Source organism: Oncorhynchus gorbuscha, linkage group LG13 (genome assembly GCF_021184085.1).
Source record: "Oncorhynchus gorbuscha isolate QuinsamMale2020 ecotype Even-year linkage group LG13, OgorEven_v1.0, whole genome shotgun sequence".
Classification (NCBI taxonomy): domain Eukaryota; kingdom Metazoa; phylum Chordata; class Actinopteri; order Salmoniformes; family Salmonidae; genus Oncorhynchus; species Oncorhynchus gorbuscha.
Window position 1 is genome coordinate 51526824 of NC_060185.1, and position 16076 is coordinate 51542899.

The following is a 16076-nucleotide window of genomic DNA, read 5'->3' on the forward strand; positions in this document are numbered from 1 at the left end:
GAAACCATGTGTTTGATACCATTCCACCCATTCCGCTCCAGTCATTACGACGAGCCCCCCCCCCCTCCTGTGTCTAGCACCTTTATGAACACAGGCCCTGGACTTTTCCATTTCTGATAGTTACAGTCAAAACACTAACTGAAAACTGTTCACTATAGGGGTAATTAAGGTTTCCAGGTTTAACATATCTGGCAACCCTTTGCTGTTTGTTTCCAGGTTAGCCAACCCCTTCCCATGTAGCCTAGGCCACAGCATATAATCAACTGTGTTATTATGGTAGAGTCTGAAGTGACTGATGTTGGTTTTCTGAGACTACCAGATTAGCATCAACATTCAATCCTATCTCAGGTCTGCTCTGGCATAAAACAGGCTTTTTTACTGACTGACAATGTGTAAGTTATGTTGATACAGATTTCAGGGTCATTGCTATCTGGTTATCATATCAAATCAAATCAAATGTTATTGGTATACACCCCCGCCCTTCTTCTTCCCACAGAGGTGTTTATCTCTGTCGGCACGATGCTTGAAGAAGCCCGGTGGCTGAATCGACTCAGACAACATATCCCGAGAGAGCCATGTTTCTGTGAAACAGAGAATGTTACAATCTCTGATGTCTCTCTGGAAGGCAACCCTTGCTCTAATTTCGTCTACCCTTGTTGTCAAGAGACTGGACATTGGCGAGTAGTATACTCGGAAGCGATGGGCGGTGTGCACGCCTACGGAGCCTGACCAGGAGGCTTCGTCTGCGGCGATGTTGTTTTGGCTCGGCTTCTGGGATTAGATCCACTGTACCGGGTTGGGGTCAGAACAAAGGATCCGCTTCAGGAAAGTCGTGTTTCAGGTCATAATGTAGGAAAATTGACATTGTTTTCTGGGCTAACAATGTAAGAAATAATACTTAAAAAAAAAAAAAATTAAGTTTTCAAAGGACTCAAAGCGAGGCAAACATCTCTGTCAGCGCCATCTTGCAGTCGGTAATCACAAAACAACCTCACAAAAACTGTCTTGTGTTGTCTGGAGTTTGCTGCCTGGAACAGTCTCACCAAAGTTTTCCATGTTGTAGCCTCATTACTGGCTAAATTAACACGCACCACCCGGCCCTAGAATTTCCTAATTTCCTCAAGTGAAAGAACACAATGTTCTCCTCAGGCTAATGCTTGACCTTTACATAATTAATTCCCAATTTTTCTCTTAACTGTTTTATTTCTTATTTCCTGCCCTGGTTGTCAAATCTTTCCCCCAGCACACAGTAGATCTAGGCTATAATAGCAGGAACATTTGTATATGAATGTTTGATATTCAATGAAAGTAGTGTGTGTGCGTGCGTGCGTGTGCGTGTATGAAATAGACGTTTGCTAAACATGTACAATTCTCGTGATCAGTATAGCATATCACTCAAAGACATCTTTTCAGTCTCTCTTCCATTCTTATCAAATAAATGTGACTTTGATTAGATTATTGTGCGGGTGCAGCATGGAGTAGCCTAATTTCATTATGCCTATGAGTGCAAAAAAAACATAGCAAGGTATGACAAGCATTCCTCCTTTCCTCCTTTTATCTTCGATGGATTTACTCAAAATAATGAGCCTTTCGCAGTGAGAGGGGTTTAAAAAACGCTTTACCGGATCCTGCAAAAATACTTCGACCTCATTCTGATTGGACCATATGCGAATTTTCGCCCCTCTCTCAGGCTTTGACGGGCGGTTACGGATTTTCTCGAATTTACACGAAAGTTTAGTGAAGATGAAGAAATGGATTTTGTTAAACTGCTCGGGACTGTTCTCGCCGTTTTCTGCCACTTAGGATTCACCCAATTTGAACACAATGGTGAGTGTTGACAGGGAAACAATGTCAAACTTGTCAAAGCCCGTTGTCAAAAGTTAACTGTATGATTAACCAAAGGTTATCTAATGCATTGCAATATTGCGCTCTTTTGATTGTGCGAACGAAAATGGTATTATGTAGTACCCAACGAAAGAAGAAAGATTTTGGAACGTTAAAATGTTTAAATAGAAACTTCAAATGTCACCCAAAATCGAGTGCTTTTGTAAGCTAGATGGTAAAAACAGTCACTGCAATATTTCTCTTCAATAGGCCTAGACATTGCCCAGAGCAGGCTTTTTGTTTTGGTTTGTGTGTTGGGAACCTATGATTCGTTTTGAGATGGGCCATTATGCTCAGAAGTAGGCTACAGATTTAGAAGACCAATGTGGTATGTAATAGCATAAAGGTGGTGCAAATATCAAGGTGGGCCATATTACTTTACAGCTTATTCACTGTGGTTTGCAACATTATTAGTAAAAGCCCTAATAATAAAGAAAATATGGCAATAGGTCTACATAAAATCAAGAGATCTTGCACATAGGCCTATTATCATGTAATCCATGTATGCTAATACATGTGCCTTATGTCCTCCTGAATGACCATTCTGATTTGACGTTATTTATTACCCACGTTTAGATTTGCAATTTTCCAATTGAATTTGCAATTTGATTTGCTTTCTTGATTTGCAATTTCTTGTTTTCCAATGCGATGCACTGTAGGCCAGAGGATCTGCCGGCGTGGCACAGAGCGACCCTGCTACAGGATCAACTACTTCCAGGACCCACGGCGGAGGGTGACCTTCGATGATGCCAGGCAGGCCTGCAGGACGGATGGGGCAGAGCTCCTCAGTATCGAGACTGACAATGAGCAGCGTCTGGTCGAGAGGTTCATCCAACAGTTGCAGGCCACTGATGGGGACTTCTGGATCGGACTGCACAGAAGCCCACGCCACTGGGTGACTACCATAGGATGCCCTTCGCAGTACTACTGGCTGGATGGCAGCAAGGCCAGATTCAGGTGTTCTTGTGTTTTACTTTGGTTTCAAGTCTAGGAGATCCCTGCAGCTGTTGGCATGCACACCACAGGAAAATACATAGAGATACCTCACATGACTCACAGTAATCTGAGAGTCATCAAAGAGCATCAGGGATTAACATATGTTGGTGTCTACATGCTTTGAGAGTCATTGCTATTTTATCGGTACAATTTGTATTATCATGAATGTTGTGGTATTGGTAGTGTTGGGAAAGCTACTCTGAAATATAGTTTACCCAGCTACCAATTACTTCACACTGAAAGAAGTTAAGTTACACTAAAGGTACCCTTAAAAAATATAGTCGACTTAACTAAAGTTACTTTGAAAAAGTAGTTCACTTCATCCAAACTACTTAATGAAAAAATATGATGTCTAAATCTGAAATGTCATAAGACGACAAGTTGCCAGATGTTGTCAGATGTTAACAGATGTTATTTACCCTATTAATCACACAAATAAAATGCTTCAAGTGAGAATTAGGCAGGTCTGAGGCCGAAAAAAGGATTGCAAAAAGAGTAGTGTGTAGTTCCAGTTGTTAGCTACACCACTACATGGCAAAAGTTATTAACTACTGAAAACACGACCTTGATTTGAATTTAGTTAAACTACCACCAAGCTACTGCAAAATGTAGTTCAATTACTAGTTGAACTACATAGTTCACTACTCCCCAACACTGGGTATCAGTAGGATGAGAGTCCATTTTCAGAGGCATGCTGTTGACTATCAAAGGATCTCTGATAAAGTTGTTGACCTATGGAAAACACGCTTGTTGCAGAAACTGGCATTGGGACGAGCCATCGTGTGGCAACGAGATGTGTGTGGTGCTGTACCACCAGCCTTCTGCCCCCCCTGATGAGGGGGGGCGCTTAATGTTCCAGTGGAACGATGACAACTGCAACACCAGGAACAATTTTGTCTGCAAGTACTCCGAAGGTGAACTGTACCCTGGATATGTTCTGAGTAGACAAACGTTGTGGAACATTGCAGATAGAAATGTTATGAATAGAGTTGACATGATTTGTTATTCTACATGTCAGAGAGTTATGTTTGTTTCACATCGTGTTTTTCTATCTGAACGATCCACAACATTGTGCCCTGCAAAACATGGCCCCGGTGTCCTTGATAGTGTTCATATTTAGACATGAACAGATTAAAAGGGGTGTATTCAACAGACAGCAAATGGAAATAAAGGGGCCTAAACAGGAAGGGACTAACTGAATTTGTCCAATTAGAATCTCTTTTGTTGACAAGTTCTTTTGTTACAGATTGCAACAGTGTGCACTAATGAATTTGGCAATGTTACATTACATTTATCCTATCTCAATCCTGTAGTTTATCTCCGCTGAAGGAGATAATATTGCATGGTATGATTTTGATTGAATACCAGTTTATCAACAAGGAACCATAGAAAATATAATTCACAGTCAATATAGTCCATATACTTTTGCAGCTGACGATTCTCTTTCTCTCTCTTACAGAAAAGTTACCAGTGTTTACTGTGGTGTGGAATTCATTATACACAGGTAAACCCAACCCTGCAACTAACATTTAGATTTTTTTAAGGTCAAATATGTGAATCCTTGAGATGAGTGATTTGTTGATACTGAGATCAACAGCTTGAACATTGTTATGACATCACAATTCTCAATCTCCGAAGTGTCTATGTAAAGGATGACATCTAGTGGTAAAGAGGTATGAATCACAATATAATAGAAGATAATATAATAGAACATAAAAACCTCATCAGTGTCATTGAATCAATCCTCTTACCAGATAATAGAGGCTATGCGTGACAAATACAGTAGGCTATAGTACAGTTACAGATTACCAGTGAAGTTGCTTGAAACTGTTGCTCTGATTGAGTTTATTCCTAGAGAGTTTATTTGCATATTAGTCATACTGTACTTGTTTACACATTGCTGAATCACACATGCTCAATCTTTCTTCTCTGTTGAAGACAAATGTTGCTTATTTTGGTCTGCACATTTATATTTGGGCAATATGACGTTTTTGTATATCAATCCAATTTACAGTGTCTGTCTATTTACACATTTTGCTCATTATCTATTTTCCAGTTGCCCCAATTATATCTTTAATACCAATCCTCCCATCAGCTAAAGTGAGTGATGAGAAGACAAAACTAGGACTGTCTGAATCATCAGGTAAAACATCTGCACTCTTCATGTCTATCGAGTTTGATCCTTGGTTATGAAATATTGTACATTATAAACTGAGTGGTTCGAGCCCTGAATGCTGATTTGGCTGACAGCCATGGTACAACAGACCGTATACCATGGGTATGACAAAACATTTGTTTTTACGGCTCTAATTACGTTGGTAACCAGTTCATAATAGCAATAAGGCACCTCTGGGGTTTGTGATATATGGCCAATATACCATGGCTAAGGGCGGTGTCCAGGCACTCCGCATTGCGTTGTGGGTAAGAACATCCCTTAGCCATGGTATACACCCCTTCATGCCTTATTGCTTAATTGTGTCCCAAATACAATACATGATCTCCTCATTTATTTTCCAAAGTCTCTTTCCAAAATTATTCATAGTGAGGTGCCAACTTACTGTCATTAGCCTGGTCCCAGATCTGTGTGTTTGCGCTATTATGTCAGCTCCTTTTCATTGACAATAACTGACAAGGAGTTGACATGATAGCGCAAACAGATCTGGGCCCAGGCTATAATGCCATTGTCTTACCTCTGGTGTTTTTTTCTCCCTTCAGTATCTCTTTCAGATAATGTCCTGTATGTCTCCTACATTCTATTTGCTACTATCCCTATTCTACTGCTGCTGCTTGTGGCTACAGGAGTCTTCTGCTATAAACGGGCTGCCAAAAGGTAATACTTGTTCGCTTCATTGAATAATAACAGGTAATAATACATTTTGTATGTTAGGCACCTGTCAACGTCACCAAACATGATTTAAAAGTATGTCAAAAAGAATCTATAGGTAAAAAATGACACGGGTAAGAGGGGCAAAACAGAGGGGGCTTGTGAAACACAATCAACATCAGACGTCACAGAGCATAAGAGATGTTTTGTTTTGAGGTTGGTTTAAATGCCGTACTTGAAATAAGCAATGATGGAGGTGTTTGTGGCGCGCTACATGCCTCTGTAACTGATAGTGCAACTCTTTATGCAGGAGAAAGTCTCCAACAGACAGCTACCCTAAGCAAGAGCAATGGGGTACAATGTCCACTGTGGCCTGCAACATCCAAGGACCCTATGCCTACCAGGACATCACCAAGCTTCAACCTGCCGAACTGGAGAGCATGGCACCTGAATCAATCAAGAAGATGTCCTTCTGTGCCTCCTCTTTTGATTCCCAGTGTGATGATTACGAGAACGTTTCAAACATGGAGACAGTGACAGAGAGTGGCTTTGTGACCAACGATATCTACGAGGACTGGCAAAACCAGGGTCGGCACTATCTCAACGAGACTGGATGGGTGGAGAATGAGATCTATGAGTAATGTCGCGGCCCTGCAGTGCCTCTCTCTTTACCACATGTTCACTGGGCCATCTGGGCATCTGACTCTTTTTGTCTCCATTCATCTTTCATATCTCCTGCTGGTGGGTTGTATGGCACCATGTGATGCGAGACAGGATGGACAGATCCATCCTTATATTGTGTTCGCTTTAGGGTACGCCCACTAAACGTACAAAGAGGCCTATGGTGTCACCCCCATTTGAGGTTTCCTGTGTGGAAGTTGATGTCAGGGAACAGGACAATATCTTCGGAAATTTGGATAACAGAAGTCTGACCCCACGACACCTCTGAGCAATGGCTGCCTGTGAGAGATGATCCTCCCAGTGATGTTTAACAAAGCCTCCACTGCTATGACACCAGTTTGAGCTGGCTGGATAAAGTCATAATGTGCCTTTTCATGGCTAAACCAAAGTCCTGGTTGAATAACAGTGTAGCATTTGTTTATTTGCCTATTCCTGTGTCTTTGTCTTATAATCTTGTATTTATCACAATGTCGTGAGAAAAATCAAGAAAATACATGTTTTGCGTACATGGTAGATTCAAGTGGGCCTGACTAGAGTGTTGTGAAAAAGTAGTCTTAACGAGCTAAAGCTGAGTGTTCTTGGAGGATGTCAGACAGGAAATACCAAAAGCACATCTGGAACTCGCACATACAGGAAATCTAGCAGTGACAGCAGATGCTTTTGGGGTGCTGCGCTCAACAGTTTTCCATGTAAGGCTGTCACGATAGGTTAATTAACAAAACATGTACTTGCTGGACCTGTAGGCCTATATGGGTGATATTTCAAATATCGCGCACCGCTCTGGCTACAAATAAATGTTTTGTTTTAATTTTTTTTATAATAATGTGCCTTTTATTGTGTTTTTCTGTACAAGAAGAAAGAAAAATATACCATTTATAAGCCGTAAAACTTTTGGTAAGATATAGCTTACTTTACTGTACTATTGCAAACAGTACATACTTATGGCTTCCATATTGTTTGTTTGACCAGCAGATGGTGCTGTTTCATGTCATATTTCAACTCTTTCCATTGGTCTCGAACTCCAGCAGTTTCACTCAAATTCTATGTTGATCGCTAGATGTGCAATGGGTATGTTAAAAAAAGGATAACAATGTGCTAATATTCTGTCATATTATTGTATTATTCTCAAAACAATTGATTTGGCTTAATAACATGTATCTAAAATGTATACTGAACAAAAATATACTGAACAAAGATATAAACGCAACATGCAACAACTTCAATTTCAACTATTTTACTGAGTTACAGTTCATACAGTATAAAGAAATCAGTCAATTGAAATAAATTCATTAGGCTCTAATTTATGGATTTCACATGACTGGGCAGGGGTGCAGCCATGGTTGGGCCTGGGAAGGTATAGGCCCATCCACTGGGGAGTTTTTTTCCCCACAAAAGGGCTTTATTACAGACAGAAATACTCCTTAGTTTCATCAGTTGTCCAGGTGGCTGGTCTCAGACGATCCCACAGGTGCAGAAGCATGACGTGGAGGTCCTGGGCTGGCATGGTTACACATGGTCTGCGGTTGTGAGGCCGGTTGGAAATACTGCCACATTTTCTAAAACGATGGAGGCGGCTTATGGTAGAGAAACTAAGATTCAGTTTTCTGGCAACTGCTCTGGTGGACATTCCTGGAGTCAGCATGCCAATTGCATGCTCCCTCAAAACTTGAAACAACTGTGGCATTGTACTGTGTGACAAAACTGCACATTTTAGAGTGTTTTTTTTATTGTCCCCAGGACAAGGTGCACCTGATGAATGATCATGCTGTTTAATCAGCTTCTTGATGTGCCACTCCTGTCAGGTGGTTGGATTATCTTGGCAAATGAGAAATGCTCACTAACAGGGATGTAAACAATTTTGTGGACAACATTTGTGAAAAAATACACTTTTTGTGCATATGGAACAATTCTGGGATCTTTTATTTCAGCTCATGAAACACTTAACATATTTTGTATATATATTTGTTCAGTGTACAACCCTGAATTGCAGAACACACACCATCCAGCATAATCCAAATTAATGTTGCCTATTGTCCGTAGATGGGAAACCTGGCAAGCATCTCACACTCTCTTCTCAAAATGTATGATTATTTTACCACAGCCGTAAAGGGCAATTGCAACCAACAAAAGTTATAATAAACGTGTATTCGTGGTTGCATCACTTGCATGCATCATTTGCTTTGTGCACAAGCATGTACACATTACATAGTCAGAGACCAGCTGCACACACACCTTCACACATCAAAACAACATGCATGCATGGATTAATGTGCTAGTATAAATGTACATAAATAATTCACCAGTCCAATCCCTGCACTTTGACTCAGAGTAACAAAAGCTTTTTCTGTGCACCTGCAGGTCAAACTTCAAAGTCAACCCTCCACTCAGGGCGGCGAGCAAACAGATATCAGAATAGCAATGTAACCGGTTGACGTAAGAGGTGGGTCCGGTTGGCTTGGAAACGAATTGGCACTGAAGCGTGGAACCGCTTCAGAGGCCCGCCCCCTGTACAAATACCCCCATGGCTCTGACGTCAATGTACGTCAACGAGAGAATATGATGCCTCCTGCAACTCAACTCATATACTTTAGCTAATATAGGTAGCTAGCTGAAACAGTATAGCTCTATTGTATTGGAGAACGTGGCGTGACAGCCGTAAAATGTATTCTGTCGTCTCGTTGGTCTGAAGGGTCGTTAACGTTCAAACTGGCCGGGCGACCGAGAAATGGACTTTGTCTATTTTGAATAGACAACATTTTAGCGGGCGGTTTGTTTTCCCTTCAACATCTGTAGGCTCAAGTCGCGAGTCCCTAGGTCCTCACCCACAAACCACATTTAATAAAGCATGGTCATGGCTGACAATCACCAAAAACCGATGGTCCGGGGTCCTGTCCGAGTGGGCTTCTACGATATCGAACGTACTCTAGGAAAGGGTAATTTCGCAGTTGTGAAGCTGGCTAGACATCGCATTACCAAGACGGAGGTGAGTGCTGAGAATTAGCTAGCTGGCTGGCTAGCGTGCTAGTTAACAGTGAGCTAAGCGTGTGATTCTCTTGCAAAGGGCACTAACCTTGTCTTTTAACTAACACGCTAGTGGTTACTTGCCCCCTGCATTGCAGTTGTAAGTTAGCTAGTTATCTAAAGTTATATTTGCACATTTATTCTGTAGTTGTCTCATTCGGTTCACATTTGACATTGGCATGTTTAGACCATTTCACACCTACCTAGTTTACTATGTTGCAAACAGTCTTTTTTTTTGCAAAGATTCTGAACCTTACACGAAGAAAGTTAAAGACTAGAAATTGACCAACTATTATGTAACTTGATAATCAAAATGTCTATGATTGGCAAAATTGTGTGTCACCCAGTTTTACATTTAGGCAACGTACATTTACATTACATTTACATTTAAGTCATTTAGCAGAAGCTCTTATCCAGAGCGACGTACAAATTGGACGTTAGCCTAACTGTGAAGTTGATTCATTCATGTGTGTTCATGCCATGAGATTCACATTATCTCATCAAAATCAAATCAAATTTTATTTGTCACATACACATGTTTAGCAGATGTTAGTGCGAGTGTAGCGAAATGCTTGTGCTTCTAGTTCCGACAATGCAGTAATAACCAACGAGTAATCTAACCTAACAATTCCACAACTACTACCTTATTAACACAAGTGTAAGGGGAAAAATAATATGTACATAAAGATATATGAATGAGTGATGGTACAGAACGGCATAGGCAAGATGCAGTAGATGGTATAGAGTACAGTATATACATATGAGATGAATAATGTAGGGTATATAAACATAAAGTGACATAGTTTAAAGTGGCTAGTGAAACATGTATTACATAAAGATGGCAAGATGCAGTAGATGATATAGAGTACAGTATATACGTATGCATATGAGATGAATAATGTAGGGTATGTAACATTATATAAGGTAGCATTGTTTAAAGTGGCTAGTGATATATTTTACATTTCCCATCAATTCCCATTATTTAAGTGGCTGGAGTTGAGTCAGTGTCAGTGTGTTGGCAGCAGCCACTCAATGTTAGTGGTGGCTTTTTAACAGTCAGATGGCCTTGAGATAGAAGCTGTTTTTCAGTCTCTCGGTCCCAGCTTTGATGCACCTGTACTGACCTCGCCTTCTGGATGATAGCGGGGTGAACAGGCAGTGGCTCGGGTGGTTGTTGTCCTTAATGATCTTTATGGCCTTCCTGTAACATCGGGTGGTGTAGGTGTCCTGGAGGGCAGGTAGTTTGCCCCCGGTGATGCGTTGTGCAGACCTCACTACCCTCTGGAGAGCCTTACGGATGTGGGCGGAGCAGTTGCGCGGAGCAGTCGTACCAGGCGGTCGTACAGCCCGACATGATGCTCTCGATTGTGCATCTGTAGAAGTTTGTGAGTGCTTTTGGTGACAAGCTGAATTTCTTCAGCCTCCTGAGGTTGAAGAGGCGCTGCTGCGCCTTCTTCACAACGCTGTCTGTGTGGGTGGACCAATTCAGTTTGTCCGTGATGTGTACGCCGAGGAACTTAAAACTGTCCCGTCGATGTGGATAGGGGGGTGCTGCCTCTGCTGTTTCCTGAAGTCCACAATCATCTCCTTTGTTTTGTTGACGTTGAGTGTGAGGTTATTTTTATGACACCACACTCCAAGGGCCCTCATTTCCTCCCTGTAAGCCGTCTCGTCGTTGTTGGTAATCAAGCCTACCACTGTAGTGTCGTCCGCAAACTTGATGATTGAGTTGGAGGCATGCATGGCCACGCAGTCGTGGGTGAACAAGGAGTACAGGAGAGGGCTCAGAACGCACCCTTGTGGGGCCCCAGTGTTGAGAATCAGCGGGGTGGAGATGTTGTTACCTACCCTCACCACCTGGGGGCGGCCCGTCAGGAAGTCCAGTACCCAGTTGCACAGGGCGGGGTCGAGACCCAGGGTCTCGAGCTTGATGACGAGTTTGGAGGGTACTATGGTGTTAAATACTGAGCTGTAGTCGATGAACAGCATTCTCACATGGGTATTCCTCTTGTCCAGATGGGTTAAGGCAACCTCAATGTTGTGCAATACACTGCCTTTCTTTTACCATGGATCAATACCTTGCTTCATTACTCTCACTAACAATTGTGTGCAGTTTTGTATAATGTTATGTATAATGTGGTCAACAAGCCACCCCATAGACCTTGCCCCCCCCCCAGCACTACACAGCTGATTCAAATAACCAACTCGTCATCAAGCTTTGATTATCTGAATCCGCTGTGTAGTGTTAGGGGGAAAAACCAAAACATGCACCCAGGGGGGACTCCGGGACCAAGTTTGGGAAAGCCTGCACTGTTGTAAACAACCATGGTGTAAACAATCATATAAATATCTAGGGCATGCAACATGGGTTAATGCATTGGTTACATAACCCAATAAAAATATAACTTTGTTGCCTCTTCTTGGGACAATCAGTGTGTAGCTGTTGTGTACACTATTCAGACGCTAATAGTCCTTGATCACGACTCTCATTTCCATTACATTACACATAAGTCTTTGGACGAAGGCATCTTCTGTTCAAGGGAGTTTTAAGTGCACTGACACTCAATCTGAACTTTAACAAGCGTAATGACCGTATCTTTCATATCAGCAATTTCCAAAAGGTTAAATTGATAAAATCAAACTTTATTTATCACACGCGCCAAATACGACAATTGTAGACCTTAACCAACAGTGCAGTTGAAGAAAGAGTTTACCAAATAACAATAATAAATAGTAACACAATACAATAATGAGGCTATATACAGGAGGTACCGGTACCGAGTCAATGTGTGGGGTTACAGTTTAGTTGAGGTAATTTGTACATGTAGATAAGGGTGAAGTGACTATGCATAGATAATAAATGATGAGTAGCAGCAGTGTAGAAAACAAATGGAGGGGGGGTGTCCATGTAAATAATCCAGTGGGCTTTTCATTAATTGTTCAGCAGTCATATGGCTTGTGCTTAGAAGCTTTTAAGGAGCCTTTTGGTCCTGGTCTTGGCGCTCTTGTACCGCTTGCCGTGCGGTAGCAGAGAGTACAGTCTATGACTTTGGTTACTGGAGTCTTTGACATTTTTTGGGCTTTCCCCAGACACCGCCTAGTATATAAACTCAGCAAAACAAATACTTCCTCTCACTGTCAACTGCGTTTATTTTCAGCAAACTTAACATGTGTAAATATTTGTATGAACATAACAAGATTCAACAACTGAGACATAAACTGAACACGTTCCATAGACATGTGACTAACAGAAATTGAATAATGTGTCCCTGAACCAAGGGGGGGTCAAAAGCAGAAGTAAGTCAATATCTGGTGTGGCCACCAGCTGCATTAAGTACTGCAGTGCATCTCCTCGTGGACTGCACCAGATTTGCCAGTTCTTGCTGTGAGATGTTACCCTGCTCTTTCACCTAGGCACCTGCAAGTTCCCAGACATTTCTGGGGGGAATGGCCCTGACCCTCACCCTCCGATCTAACAGGTCCCAGACGTGCTCAATGGGATTGAGATCCGGGCTCTTCGCTGGCCATGGCAGAACACTGACATTCCTGTCTTGCAGGAAATCACGCACAGAACGAGCAGTATGGCTGGTGGCATTGTCATGCTGGAGGGTCGTGTCAGGATGAGCCTGCAGGAAGGGTACCACATGAGGGAGGAGGATGTCTTCCCTTTAACGCATAGCGTTGAGATTGCCTGCAATGACAACAAGCTGAGTCCGATGATGCTGTGCAACACCGCCCCAGATCATGATGGACCCTCTACCTCCAAATCGATCCCGCTCCAGAGTCCTTTGACGATAACCGCGAATCCGACCATCACCCCTGGTGAGACAAAACCGCGAGTAGTCAGTGAAGAGCACTTTTTGCCAGTCCTGTCTGGTCCAGCGACGGTGGGTTTGTGCCCATAGGCGACGTTGTTGCCGGTGATGTCTTGTAGGTGTCAACTGACTATGATTTTTCAACGCCGATACCGATTATTGGAGGACCAAAAAATCAGATACCGATTAATCAGCCGGTTTTAAAAAACAAACATTTATTTGTAATCATGACATTTACAACAATACTGAATGAACACTTATTGAACACTTATTTTAAATCAATTTAGCCTCTAATAAATAATGAAACATGTTCAATTTGGTTTAAATAATGCAAAAACAAAGTGTTGGAGAAGAAAGTAAACGTGCAATATGTGCCATGTAAGAAAGCTAACGTATAAGTTCCTTTCTCAGAACATGAGAACATATGAAAGCTGGTGGTTCCTTTTAACATGAGTCTTCAATATTCCCAGGTAAGTTTTAGGTTGTAGTTATTATAGGAATTATAGGACTATTTCTCTCTATACCATTTGTATTTCATTAACCTTTGACTATTGGATGTTCTTATATGCACTTTAGTATTGCCAGTGTAACAGTATAGCTTCCGTACCTCTCCTCGCTCCTACCTGGGCTCGAACCAGGAAAACATCGACAACAGCCACCTTCGAAGCAGCGTTACCTATGCAGAGCAAGAGGAATAACTTCTCCAAGTCTCAGAGCGAGTGATGTTTGAAACGCTATTAGCGCGCACCCCACTAACTTGCTAGCCATTTCACATCGGTTACACCAGCCTAATCTCGGGAACTGATAGGCTTGAAGTCATAAACAGTGCAATGCTTGAAGCACCGCAAGGAGCTGCTGGCAAAACGCACGAAAGTGCTGTTTGAATGAATGCTTACGAGCCTGTTGGTGCTTACCATCGCTCAGTCAGACACAATTTCACCTGGTTAATATTGCCTGCTAACCTGGATTTATTTTAGCTAAATATGCACGTTTAAAAATATACTTCTGTGTATTGATTTTAAGAAAGGTATTGATGTTTATGGTTAGGTACACATTGGAGCAACAATACGCACCGCATTGATTATATGCAATGTAGGACACGCTAGATAAACTAGTAAAATCATCAACCATGTGTAGTTAACTAGTGATTATGATTGATTGATTGTTTTTTATAAGGTAAGTCTAATGCTAGCTAGCAACTTACCTTGGCTTACTGCATTCGCGTAACAGGCAGGCTCCTCGTGGAGTGCAATGAGAGGCAGGTGGTTAGAGCGTTGGACTAGTTAACTGTAAGGTTGCAAGATTGAATCCCCGAGCTGACAAGGTAAAAATCTGTTGTTCTGCCCCTGAACAAGGCAGTTACCCCACCATTCCTAGGCCGTCATTGAAAATAAGAATACGTTCTTAACTGACTTGCCTAGTTAAATATAGATTAAATAAAGGTGTAAAAAAAAAAATGGGCCAAATTGTTGTCCAGAAATAACGATTTCCGATTATGAAAACTTGAAATCGGCCCTAATTAATCAGCCATTCCGATTAATCGGTCGACCTCTGTCTTGTGAAGGAAGGACCTGCCTTATGACAGGCTTACAAGCGCTCAGTCCAGCCTCTCTCAGCCTATTGCGGACAGTCTGAGCACTGATGGAGGGATTGTTTATTCCTGCTGTAACTTGGGCAGTTGTTGTTGCCATCCTGTACCGCAGGTGTGATGTTCGGGTGTACCGATTCTGTTGCAGGTGTTGTTACACGTGGTCTGCCACTGCAAAGACGATCAGCCTCCTTGCAGCATGCCTAAGGCACGTTTACGCAGATGAGCCGAGACATTGGGCATCTTTCTTTTGGTGTTTTTCAGTCCGTAGAACGGCCTCTTTAATGTCCTAAGCTTTCATAACTGTGACCTTAATTACCTACCGTCTGTAAGCTGTTAATGTCTTAACGACCGCTCCACAGGTGCGTGTTCATTGAACAATCATGGGAAAGTGTTTAAACCCTTTACAATGAAGATCTGTGAAGTAATTTGTAAAAATCTAAATAATCTTTGAAAGACAGGGTCCTGAAAAAGGGACTCTTCTTTTTTTGCAGAGTTTAGGTCCTGGAATGCAGGAAGCTTGGCCCCAGTGATGTACTGGGCCGTACGCACTACCCTTAGGCCGTCCCCCTACAGCACCTTGCGGTCGGAGGCCGAGCAGTTTCCATACCATGCAGTGATGCAACCGGTCAGGATGCTCTCGGTGGTGCAGCCTTAGAACTTTTTGAGGATCTGGGGACTCATGCCAAATTTTCAGTCTCCTGAGGGGGAAAAGGTGTTGTCGTGCCCTCTTTATGACTGTCTTGGTGTGTTTGGATCATGACAGTTTGTTGGGGATGTGGAAACCAAGGAACCTGAAACAATGCAGATGTTTTCTCTAATCCTTGGCTTCTGGTTGGGATATGTACTTGCGGTCACTGTGGGGACGACGACGTCAATGTACTTATTGATGCAGACGATGACTGGTATACTCCGAAATACCATTTGATGAATCCCAGAACATATTCCAGTCTGTGCTAGTAAAACAGTCCTGTAGCGTAGCATCTGTGTAATCTGACCCCTTCCGTATTGAACGAGTCACTGGTAATTCCTGCTTTAGTTTTTGCTTGTAAGCGGGATTCAGGAACATCAGTTTGTGGTGGTAAATAGACGGCTACGAATAATATAGATGAGAACTCTCTTGGTAGATAGTTTGGTCTACAGTTTTTCATAAGGTGCTCTACCTCAGGCGAGCAATACTTCAGGCGAGCAATACATTGAGACGTCTTTAATATTTGACATCTCGCACCAGCTGTTATTGACAAATAGACACACTCCCCCGCACCTT

At 42.2% G+C, this 16076-nt stretch overlaps 2 protein-coding genes across 2 annotated transcripts in view; both read left to right on the plus strand.

Moving 5' to 3' along the window:
- The first annotated feature begins 1484 nt into the window (after positions 1-1484).
- laynb (layilin b) lies at positions 1485-7602 on the plus strand. The gene is made up of 7 exons (XM_046296486.1): positions 1485-1827; positions 2544-2841; positions 3637-3794; positions 4340-4384; positions 4937-5023; positions 5596-5710; positions 6015-7602. The coding sequence occupies exons 1-7, from the start codon at positions 1752-1754 to the stop codon at positions 6343-6345; spliced, it is 1110 nt and encodes a 369-aa protein (XP_046152442.1). The 5' UTR covers positions 1485-1751; the 3' UTR covers positions 6346-7602.
- A 1319-nt stretch (positions 7603-8921) lies between these two features.
- Positions 8922-16076, plus strand: part of sik2b (salt-inducible kinase 2b) — a 66647-nt gene continuing 59492 nt past the window's right edge. The window contains 1 exon segment of the mRNA XM_046294920.1: positions 8922-9368. Coding sequence (XP_046150876.1) covers positions 9231-9368 — 138 coding nt within the window. The 5' untranslated portion in view covers positions 8922-9230.

Coding starts and splice junctions, on each gene's coding strand:
- laynb (XM_046296486.1), top strand. CDS start 1,752: ATGGATTTTGTTAAACTGCTCGGGACTGTTCTCGCCGTTTTCTGCCAC. Junction 2,842..3,636: donor GGCAGCAAGGCCAGATTCAG/GTGTTCTTGTGT, acceptor CGCTTGTTGCAG/AAACTGGCATTGGGACGAGC. Junction 3,795..4,339: donor TGTCTGCAAGTACTCCGAAG/GTGAACTGTACC, acceptor TCTCTCTTACAG/AAAAGTTACCAGTGTTTACT.